At 47.0% G+C, this 12,363-nt stretch overlaps 1 protein-coding gene across 2 annotated transcripts in view; it reads left to right on the top strand.

The window, feature by feature from the left end:
* LOC118384170 (protein shisa-8-like) overlaps positions 1–12,007 on the top strand; it is a 74,302-nt gene extending 62,295 nt beyond the window's left edge. Inside the window, exons 3-5 of one of the 2 annotated variants that reach the window (XM_052518848.1) lie at positions 1,693–1,809; positions 10,635–10,712; positions 10,879–12,007. In XM_052518848.1, coding sequence (XP_052374808.1) covers positions 1,693–1,809; positions 10,635–10,712; positions 10,879–11,411 — 728 coding nt within the window. In that variant the 3' untranslated portion in view covers positions 11,412–12,007. Of the gene's footprint in view, positions 1–1,692; positions 1,810–10,634; positions 10,713–10,875 lie in introns of both variants that reach the window. The other variant, XM_052518847.1, reaches the window with a different exon arrangement.
* The last annotated feature ends 356 nt before the right edge of the window (positions 12,008–12,363 follow it).

Genomic DNA, 12,363 nt, shown 5'->3' with positions numbered 1-12,363 from the left:
ATACTGGTACACATGGTTGTACACATGATGGTACACATACTGGTACACATGGTTGTACACATGATGGTACACATACTGGTACACATGGTTGTACACATGATGGTACACATACTGGTACACATGGTGGTACACATACTGGTACACATGGTGGTACACATGCTGGTACACATACTGGTACACATGGTTGTACACATGGTGGTACACATACTGGTACACATGGTTGTACACATGATGGTACACATACTAGTACACATGGTTGTACACATGATGGTACACATACTGGTACACATGGTTGTACACATGGTGGTACACATACTGGTACACATGGTTGTACACATGGTGGTACACATACTGGTACACATGGTTGTACACATGGTGGTACACATACTGGTACACATGGTTGTACACATGATGGTACACATACTGGTACACATGGTGGTACACATGGTGGTACACATACTGGTACACATGGTTGTACACATGGTGGTACACATACTGGTACACATGGTTGTACACATGGTGGTACACATACTGGTACACATGGTGGTACACATACTGGTACACATGGTTGTACACATGGTGGTACACATACTGGTACACATGGTTGTACACATGGTGGTACACATACTGGTACACATGGTGGTACACATACTGGTACACATGGTTGTACACATGATGGTACACATACTGGTACACATGGTTGTACACATGGTGGTACACATACTGGTACACATGGTGGTACACATACTGGTACACATGGTTGTACACATGGTGGTACACATACTGGTACACATGGTTGTACACATGATGGTACACATACTGGTACACATGATGGTACACATACTGGTACACATGGTTGTACACATGGTGGTACACATACTGGTACACATGGTTGTACACATGGTTGTACACATGGTTGTACACATGGTGGTACACATGATGGTACACATGGTAGTACACATGATGGTACACATAGTGGTACACGTGGTGGTACATGTGAGTGTGCACGTGAGGGTGCGCATGATGGTACACATGGCGGTACACTGCGGTACACGTGGCGGTACACGTGATGGTACACATGATGGTACACGTGATGGTACACGTGGCGGTACACGTGATGGTACACGTGGTGGTACACATGATGGTACATATGGTGGTACACGTGATGGTACACATGGTGGTACACATGATGGTACACATGGTGGTACACATGATGGTACACGTGATGGTACACATACTGGTACACATGAGGGTACACGTGGTGGTACACATGATGGTACACATGGTGGTACACGTGATGGTACACATGATGGTACACGTGATGGTACACGTGATGGTACACATGATGGTACACGTGATGGTACACATGGTGGTACACGTGATGGTACACGTGATGGTACACGTGATGGTACACGTGGTGGTACACGTGATGGTACACATGCTGGTACACACGGTGGTACACAAGGTGGTACACACGGTGGTACACATGGTGGTACACAAGGTGGTCTCTGTCAATTTCTATCAACTGTGTATCTTCAATACCAAGTGTTGGGACTAATTGGAGGGTATCAGCAGCCCATTCTCTCTTCTTCTCTTCCTTCAACTCTCTCTCTCTCTCTCTCTCTCTCTCTCTCTCTCTCTCTCTCTCTCCCCCTCTCCCTCTCCCTCCCTCTCTCTCTCTCTGTCTTTCAGATCACAACCACCTGAATAACGCTGCCCTCTCACCCCTGGGTCCAGCGATGGCACTCTCCCACCCTCACAACAACCTTGGTCTGGGCTTTAACAAGTGCGCCTCCCTCAAGGCTGTGGGTAAGCAACGCACCGCTCACTACAGACATCCTTTCACATACACTGTCTATCAACAGACCAGTTCACATAGACAGAAATAAACTAAAACCTATCCACTCATGCAAACATAAATAATATAGACATATTTTATGCATTTTATATTTGTATATTTCTACATATGTGCATTTGAAGAACTGCTGTCATTATTACGTGAGACACCATGCCTGTGATACTCAATCAATCAAATGTATTTATAAAGCCCTTCTTACATCAGCTGAAGTCAAAGTGCTGTACAGAAACCCAGCCTAAAACCCCAAACAGCAAGCAATGCAGGTATAGAAGCATGGTGGCTAGGAAAAACTCCCTAGAAAGGCCAGAACCTAGGAAGAAACTTAGAGAGGAACCAGGCTGTTAGGGGTGGCCAGTCCTCTTCTAGCTGTGCCGGGTGGAGATTATAACAGAACAAGGCCAAGATGTTCAAATGTTCATAGATGACCAGCAGGGTCAAATAATAATAATCACAGTGATTGTAGAGGGTGCAGCACGTCAGCACCTCAGGAGTAAATGTCAGTTGGCTTTTCATAGCCGATCATTAAGAGTATCTCTACCACTCCTGCTGTCTCTAGAGAGTTGAAAACAGCAGGTCTGGGACAGGTAGCATGTCTGGTGAACAGGTCAGGGTTCCATAGCCCCTTCTTGTATGTTAATGCATATCATAAACTGTGTAGGTGCCCTATAAGCCTCTAGGGTATTTCACTTATTATTTTCTCATAAATGGAACAAACAGCCATATGGTCCTGCGGACACACACACACACACACACACACACACACACACACACACACACACACACACACACACACACACACACACACACACACACACACACACACACACACACACACACACACACACACACACACACACACACACACACACACACACATAAACCAAACACTTGCTGATTGGCCACAGGTATGACAAAACATTTATTTTTACTCTTCTAATTACGTTGGTAACCAGTTTATAATAACTGTAACGCACTTCAGGGTTTTGTGGTATATGGCCAATATACCATGGCTAAGGGCTGTTCTTAGGCACGAAGCAAGTCAGAGTGCCTGGATACAACCCTTAGTCGTGGTATGTTGGCCATATACCACACCCCCTTGGGCCTTATTGCTTAATGCCTATACTTTGCTCTAAAAAACATGTGTGACTGTGTGAAACATTAGAAAAGCATGTGTGAGTAATCAAGTAGAGCGGGGCAGCCAAACCCTCTTCCTGGAGATCTACCGTCCTGTGGGTCTTCAGCCAAACCCTCTTCCTGGAGATCTACCGTCCTGTGGGTCTTCAGTCCAACCCTCTTCCTGGAGATCTACCATCCTGTGGGTCTTCAGTCCAACCCTCTTCCTGGAGATCTACCATCCTGTGGGTCTTCAGTCCAACCCTCTTCCTGGAGATCTACCGTCCTGTGGGTCTTCAGTCCAACCCTCTTCCTGGAGATCTACCGTCCTGTGGGTCTTCAGCCAAACCCTCTTCCTGGAGATCTACCGTCCTGTGGGTCTTCAGTCCAACCCTCTTCCTGGAGATCTACCGTCCTGTGGGTCTTCAGTCCAACCCTCTTCCTGGAGATCTACCGTCCTGTGGGTCTTCAGCCCAACCCTCTTCCTGGAGATCTACCGTCCTGTGGGTCTTCAGCCCAACCCTCTTCCTGGAGATCTACCGTCCTGTGGGTCTTCAGCCCAACCCTCTTCCTGGAGATCTACCGTCCTGTGGGTCTTCAGCCCAACCCTCTTCCTGGAGATCTACCGTCCTGTGGGTCTTCAGCCCAACCCTCTTCCTGGAGATCTACCGTCCTGTGGGTCTTCAGCCCAACCCTCTTCCTGGAGATCTACCGTCCTGTGGGTCTTCAGCCCAACCCTCTTCCTGAAGATTTACCGTCCTGTGGGTCTTCAGCCCAACCTAGGACAGTAGGACAGTAGATCAGTAGACCTAGGGCAGTAGACCACCCATACGTAGAATGTATGCGTAGAATGTATGCACACATGACTGTAAGTCGCTTTGGATAAAAGCGTCTGCTAAATGGCATATATTATTATATTATTATTTATTATATTAAGAGGGTTGGGCAGCCCTGAAGTAGAGGGTGTATATTGTATATGAACAACAATGATGTTACTCCCACACATCATCCACTGCCCTACTCTATCATGACTCATTAACACACAAACTGATGCTACTACATATCCCCCAAGACACATATGGAACACAGACACATATGGAACACAGACACATGTGGAACACAGACACATGTGGAACACAGACACATGTGGAACACAGACACATGTGGAACACAGACACATATGGAACACAGACACATATGGAACACAGACACATATGGAACACAGACACATATGGAACACAGACACATATGGAACACAGACACATATGGAACACAGACACATGTGGAACACAGACACATATGGAACACAGACACATATGGAACACAGACACATGTGGAACACAGACACATATGGAACACAGACACATATGGAACACAGACACATGTGGAACACAGACACATGTGGAACACAGACACATGTGGAACACAGATATGGAACACAGACACATATGGAACACAGACACATATGGAACACAGACACATATGGAACACAGACATGTGGAACACAGGTGGAACACAGACACAGTGGAACACAGACACTGGAACACAGACCTGTAGCTCAAGCACAGGCAGTCAGGATAGTGAGTGACATGACACCCTGTTGAGTGACCCCCCTTTGGCTCCCATGGCCTTTGTGACACTGACCCCTTTGTACACTGACCCCAACACACACACGCACACACACACACACAAACACACACACACACACACACACACAAATATACACACACAACCGTACACGATTGTATCTGATCACTCTGGAAATACAAGGACACACTGATGCTTATTTGGAAAGACAGCACGACACAGACATGCTTGCACCATGAGATCATTGCATGTCTTTAGAACTGCTCACTAGCTCCTCCTATTCTAAAACAACTATTGGCAGGGATGGAGGAGTCCACTTCATTATGCTGCTCACTGAGTAAATAAGTGTGATTGCACCAAAGGACCGTCAATAGAAAAGACAATAGATTCATATGACGTTGTCATTGACATTTGCAGTAAAATACTTAAATTAACATTTTAATCCGAATGTGATGCAACACACTTTTTCTCCATACGTGGTCGTATTCCTTTTTGTTTGTTGAAAGCACATTTTATAATCCTCAACCCTTGTCACCAGGAGGACCCTAAACCGAATACGTATGTGGATGACTTGGTCCGCTCTTTAATGTAGTCACTTTTAAACAGCATTCATTTTTTAGAGCTACTCTACACACCACACAGACACTATACCCACCACACACACACTCTACACACACTCATAGTTGTAGGTTGTACAGACAATGGTGTGGCTGCCATCCGTGGTGCCACCCGGGGCACGGGTCCTGTGGCATAGCAGGTTGGCATGCCGGCTCATCGGGCCCTTGAGAAGGGCCCACCTCACGTCTGGTGCATTACCACGGGCAGTTGCTTTGTATTTACATCTCTGCATCTCATTTGAATCCATTGATTTTAAGAGACGGGAGTCTATCTACACCTCTAGGGTATTTCACTTGTTATTTCCTCATGAATGGAGCAGACAGCCGTATGGTCCTGTGGACACACACATGCCATGCCTGCGCACACACACACACGCACACACACACACACACACACACACACACACACACACACACACACACACACACACACACACACACACACACACACACACACACACACACACACACACACACACACACACACACACACACACACACAAATGCTTGCAGATGGCCACAAAAGCAGAAAAGCAGGTTGATGCACGAGAATCTAAACAATGTTAATGAAACATGGAAAGACATTGAGGTACAGACACATACAAGCGCTCACACAGACACATACAAACGCTCACACAGACACATACAAACGCTCACACAGACACATACAAACGCTCACACAGACACATACAAACGCTCGCACAGACACACTCACAAGCGCTCGCACAGACACAGTCACAAACGCTCACACAGACACATACAAACGCTCACACAGACACACTCACAAGCGTTCACACAGACACATACAAACGCTCACACAGACACATACAAACGCTCACACAGACACATACAAACGCTCACACAGACACATACAAATGCTCACACAGACACATACAAACACTCACACAGACACACTCACAAGCGCTCGCACAGACACAGTCAGAAACGCTCACACAGACACATACAAACGCTCACACAGATACACTCACAAGCGCTCACACAGACACACTAACAAGCGCTCGCACAGACACACTCACAAGCGCACACACAGACACACTCACAAACGCTCACACAGACACACTCACAAGTGCACACACAGACACACTCACAAGCACTCACACAGACACACTCACAAACGCTCACACAGACACACTCACAAGCGCACACACAGACACATCCACAAGCGCTCGAAGACACACTCACAAGTGCACACACAGACACACTCACAAGCACTCACACAGACACACTCACAAACGCTCACACAGACACACTCACAAGCGCTCACACAGACACACTCACAAGCGCACACACAGACACACTCACAAACGCTCACACATACACACTCACAAGCGCACACACAGACACACTCACAAACGCTTACACAGATACACTCACAAGCGCACACACAGACACACTCACAAATGCTCACACATACACACTCACAATCGCTCACACAGACACACTCACAAGCGCTCACACAGACACACTCACAAGCGCTCGCACAGACACACTCACAAGCGCTCGCACAGACACACTCACAAGCGCACACACAGACACACTCACAAACGCTCACACAGACACGAAGGCGCTCACACAGACACTCACAAGCACACACACAGACACACTCACAAGCGTGCACACAGACACACAAGTGCTCACACAGACACACTCACAAGCGCACACACAGACACACAAACGCTCACACAGACACACTCACAAGGGCACACAAAGACACACAAGCGCTCACACAGACACACTCACTCACAAGCGGACACACGGACACACTCATAAGGGTACACAGACACACTCATAAGGGCACACATACACACTCATAAGGGTACACAGACACACTCATAAGGGCACACATGCACACTCATAAGGGCACACACAGACACTCATATGGGCACACACAGACACACTCATAAGGGCACACATAGACACACTCATAAGGGCACACTCACACACAGCAACTCATTTGGGATATAGGCTTAGCCCTCTCATCTCTTCACACGTGATTGTAACCCCCAGCAAGCCAATAAACAACACGGCACGTAACCACTCACTGTGTTGGCAAAGTCATTGAGAGGACAGAGTGTAGTTCAGCGGCTTTGGCTCAGGCGTCAGCCAACTTCTGCCAGGTGTACCAGCAGGTCCTTGGACCAGGATGTAGTTGTAGCCCTGTATCTTCATTAAACACTAACGACCTGAGAGTTTCTGCTAGGGCACAAAGGGGTAGTGCGAAAAAGTGATGGAGAAGGCGAGAAATGGACGGAGAGGGCAGCAAGGCCTCGTTGCCGGTCCCCCGCCTTCAGCGCATATGCTCTCTCACCGTGCACTTCCTGTGCCGTCGGCCGAGAACGTCAGTGATTCCCCGTGACAAAACGCATGCTGCTGCAACCCCGAGGTCACTTTCGTGCAAATTTTTCTTAGCAAGCATGGTAGTAGTTGGATAGCATGGGTTTCGAGCATCACTAGTAAAGATAAAGAGATAAAATGTCGGTCTAGTCTGGTGCAATGTCGGTTGTTTTTCATTTGGCTAATTACAGCACACCCCTACTTGGCCTCAAAATGGCTGTGGTGTGGGGATCAATGGAAGTCTTCAGAATGAATGACTTGGCACCTGCTAGACTGCTATTCTTTAGAGAAGCCATGTGGCAGTGTAAACCCTGTCACATGGTCTGCTGGGATCAATGGAAGTCTTCAGAATGAATGACTTGGCACCTGCTAGACTGCTATTCTTTAGAGAAGCCATGTGGTAGTGTAAACCCTGTCACATGGTCTGCTGGGATCAATGGAAGTCTTCAGAATGAATGACTTGGCACCTGCTAGACTGCTATTCTTTAGAGAAGCCATGTGGCAGTGTAAACCCTGTCACATGGTCTGCTGGGATCAATGGAAGTCTTCAGAATGAATGACTTGGCACCTGCTAGACTGCTATTCTTTAGAGAAGCCATGTGGCAGTGTAAACCCTGTCACATGGTCTGCTGGGATCAATGGAAGTCTTCAGAATGAATGACTTGGCACCTGCTAGACTGCTATTCTTTAGAGAAGCCATGTGGCAGTGTAAACCCTGTCACATGGTCTGCTGGGATCAAGCTGCTTATCCTTTAGAATATTTACAATGTATAAACACATGCCTGTATACAGTTGCGTTGGCAACATAGCCATTTAATCCTCCCATGACTTGCCAAACGTGGCACATGCCACAACATGAAAGCAGGCCTTTTAAGAGCACTGTCATTATCAGCATAATAGTCGTTTAAGGCCTTGCGTAAAATAATTTCAGTGATTTGTCCATTTAAAGCAGCTTTATACATCTGTAGTTCCTCTCCCCCGAGCTGACAAGGTACAAATCTGTCGTTCTACCCCTGAACAGACAGTTAACCCACTGCTCCTAGGCCGTCATTGAAAATAAGAATTTGTTCTTAACTGACTTGCCTAGTTAAATAAAGGTAAAAAAATGTAATAAAAAAAATATGCACATAGGCCGAAATCTGGCTTGCCTACTATTTACTTAAACTGCATACTGTGTACTAATTGCACTACATGCTATTTAGCACATACTGTATTGTAAAAGATGAAGTATGCCATGGCCAAAACATATTACTTTTGGTACGTTCAAGACAACTGGGGATTCGGGAACAAAATTAGCTCACAGTGGGAAAAATCATAACTTGTGATCTTCAGGTTGGAGAAGTCAGAGCTCTAGGATAACGCCCGAGTTTCTAACTTGTAGTTCCGAGTTGGCTGACCATTCAAAACAATTTTTCTCAGTCGGAGCATTTCTTTGGGGAATGTTCCCTGTTGTCTTCAATGCACCATCAGTTACGGCTTTACATATGAACCGGAAAGGATAGCCTGTAGCCCTCACTCTCCATCTTTGGAGGAGGTATGCACTCAAAGACTTGTCCTCCATTGGTCGATCTAGCCAGCTACTCATCATGATGTATTGCCTGTTTGTTTTTTGCTTTTGATGCACTTTGAGATACTATAAAACAGATTTTTTCAAATACTCAAACGGCCTACTATTTCGGACGCAAGTATGTGTGTGTGTGTCTCAGTCACCAGATTCCAACCCAATTGCACACTTAGGGGAGATTATGGAGCAGCGCCTGAGTCAGCATTTTCCACTGCCTTCAACAAAACACCAACTGATGGAATTTCTCGTGGAAGAATGTTGTTGCATCCCACCAATTGAGCTCCAGACACTTCTAGAATCTATGCATTTTTTAAATGTATTTTTTACATATGCTAGAACTTCCTGGGCATACCCTCTGCCAATATCTACATTCGTACATGTACTGCATCTATGATGGTGCGTGCAGGCACGCATGTACACACACACACATACGTACACACACACACGTACACATACAGACACGTACACACACACACACACACACACACACACACACACACACACACACACACACACACACACACACACACACACACACACACACACACACACACACACACACACACACACACACACACACACACACACACAGAGGCTGAGGGGGGAAAGAAACAACAACAACCAGGATACTTTTTTCAAACAGAATAGGGGAAGAAAAACCTAAATGACACAACAGTGGGGCGAACAAGGTTGTTAGTGTCTGAGGGCTGAGGGGTTTGCGGCTGTGACCTCATGAAGCAGCACTCAGGGCTCCCTCACTAATACGACACGACACTCTAAACCCACTCTATTTTTACTCCCCTCAAAACTCCAGCATATCCGCCAGTTGCTGTTGCTTTTTTTTCTTATTTGTTTTCATTCAACGTTAACGGTACGGGGCTTCAGGCATTTTAACCCCCCTCTCAAGCACACACACACACACACACACACACACACACACACACACACACACACACACACACACACACACACACACACACACACACACACACACACACACACACACACACACACACACACACACACAAGCCCCTGTGGGTGTAAGATGCTGTACACTCTGTGCAGCTCTACCTCCATGTCATTGTAGGTTTACCTGACAGGTTGGCTGGTTTAGGGATGATGGTGAAAAGCTACTGGTTCCTTTCATGGTATATAATACACAGCCAATGGCACAGGGATTAACACAGGGGGAGAGGTGTCTCACCTTAATTCTTCCCTTGGCAGCAGAATAGCATACAAGTGACTCCAGAAAGGGACACAGTGTCTTGTATAACTTGCCTAAATGTGTACATTTAATTAAAACAGAGAGGTTGGGAGAGGTTCAAAGCTATTGAAGTGATATGAGTGGGGTAACTCAGTGAATTTTATTCATCTCTGCTCTTCAATTCCAGCATATTTTACAGCCACATTATGATGGGGTCTATTACACTGCTATTACAATGTGTACAATGTAATTACCTGGAATCACACTTGTCTTTACAGCATGATAAAGTAGGGAGGAGATTTTCATTGTTGTTTTGTTTGTTTTAACTTGGTTTAGGGGTTTGGCCACTGGATAACAGAGCTCTTACTGTATCTGAACAAAGGAGGACATTGTTGAGGTCTCTGGGGGTACCAGGTAGATATTCTGACCCATATAACTCATTGTGGACCTACAGGTTGAGTGGATACCATGTCAAAGGAAAATATTAAAGGTATTTGTAAGGTATTTTGACCTCTATACCACTAACCGCATTCTTCTCTCTCTCTCCCCCACCTTTGTCTCCTCCCCTTTCTCGCAGCAGATACGTCAGCAAGAGACTACTACAAGGGCTACCCCATGGTGGACTACTCCCGCCATCACTCCTCACCCCCCACCTTCCAGCCCATCGCCTTTCACAAGGACAAGCCCTTCCTGCCCCCTCCAGACATCCACGCCCCACTGGCCATAACCATCACCGCCGCCCAACTCCCCAAACCCAAGATCTCCAAGACTAACACCCATCCGCTTACCTCCAGCTCGGCCTTCAAAGTCTGGGACCCCAGTAAGGGCCATGTCCAGCATCCAACGGCCTCCCACATCGGGCAGGCACTGCAGCAGCATCCGCAGCATCCGCAGCATCAGCAGCATCAGCAGCATCCGCAACATCAACAACATCAACAGCAGTTACATTTACAGCCCAACAGCCACCGGCAGGCCTACTCCAACAAGCGGAAGTTCAGCATTGAGACGCTCCCGGAACTCTTCTCCCAGCCCCTGGGCTATGGACAGTCGCCCCACATGCACCCCAAAAACAAGGGGCTGCCCACCAACAGCAAGACAGAGGTCACAGTCTGAGCATGAATTTTTGGAGAGCAGGAGGGCAAGAAAAGAGTCTATAGGACTGGGAGTAAGGCCAGGGAGCGAGAGCTTTTTGTATGAATCAATGTCGTGTTGATGGCTGGGGGGACGACCAGGAACAAGCAATCTTCTTTTGCTATTTTAATTGCAGGTTTTCTTCATTATTGATAATGTAACACCCAAAACGGAAGGTAACGATCACATGAAGTGACTCGCTCTCTCTAGACCTGGTTCCCCTAAATTCCCTCTCCGTCCCAGCGTCCTCCCTGTTTTGTTTTGGTCAATCTCCTCTTTGCTCCCCTGGCACCACTACTCTACAAATCCCCCCCCCCCCACACACTTACACACTCTCCTACTTTTTTGCAGCCTGTCAGAGTGGTAGACATGGGTAAAGCACCCCCAGGACCCTGCACAACAGCAGTGACAATGCCATTGTCTTGTCAGCTCCCATCACTCTCCATCCAGAACAGAGTAAGATACCATTCTGGCAAATCTGTACCACCGAGAGAGAGAGAGAGGAAGAGAGAGAGAGAGAGAGAGAGAGAGAGAGAGAGAGAGAGAGAGAGAGAGAGAGAGAGAGAGAGAGAGAGAGAGAGAGAGAGAGAGAGAGAGAGAGAGAGAGAGAGAGAGAGAGAGAGAGAGAGAGAGAGAGAGAGAGAGAGAGAGAGAGAGAGAGAGAGAGAGAGAGGGAGGAAGAGAGAGGGAGAGAGAGAGAGGAAGAGAGAGAGAGGGAGGAAGAGAGAGAGAGAGAGGAAGAGAGAGAAAGAGAGAGGAAGAGGAAGAGAGAGAGAGAGAGGAAGAGAGAGAAAGAGAGAGGAAGAGAGAGAAACAGCGGGAAAGGAGGTGCTTGTTTATTCATCCTGAAGCATAAGGGATGAGGAACTAAGCCGGACAGAGGTTTGGTGCGGCAAGCACCTCCTGTTCGTCACCTGCTGGAGAAGAGCCCTGA

The sequence above is a fragment of the Oncorhynchus keta genome, chromosome 5 (genome assembly GCF_023373465.1).
Source record: "Oncorhynchus keta strain PuntledgeMale-10-30-2019 chromosome 5, Oket_V2, whole genome shotgun sequence".
NCBI classification, from domain to species: domain Eukaryota; kingdom Metazoa; phylum Chordata; class Actinopteri; order Salmoniformes; family Salmonidae; genus Oncorhynchus; species Oncorhynchus keta.
The sequence above is the reverse complement of the archived record's forward strand: the minus strand, read 5'-3'. Positions and strand labels throughout refer to the sequence as shown.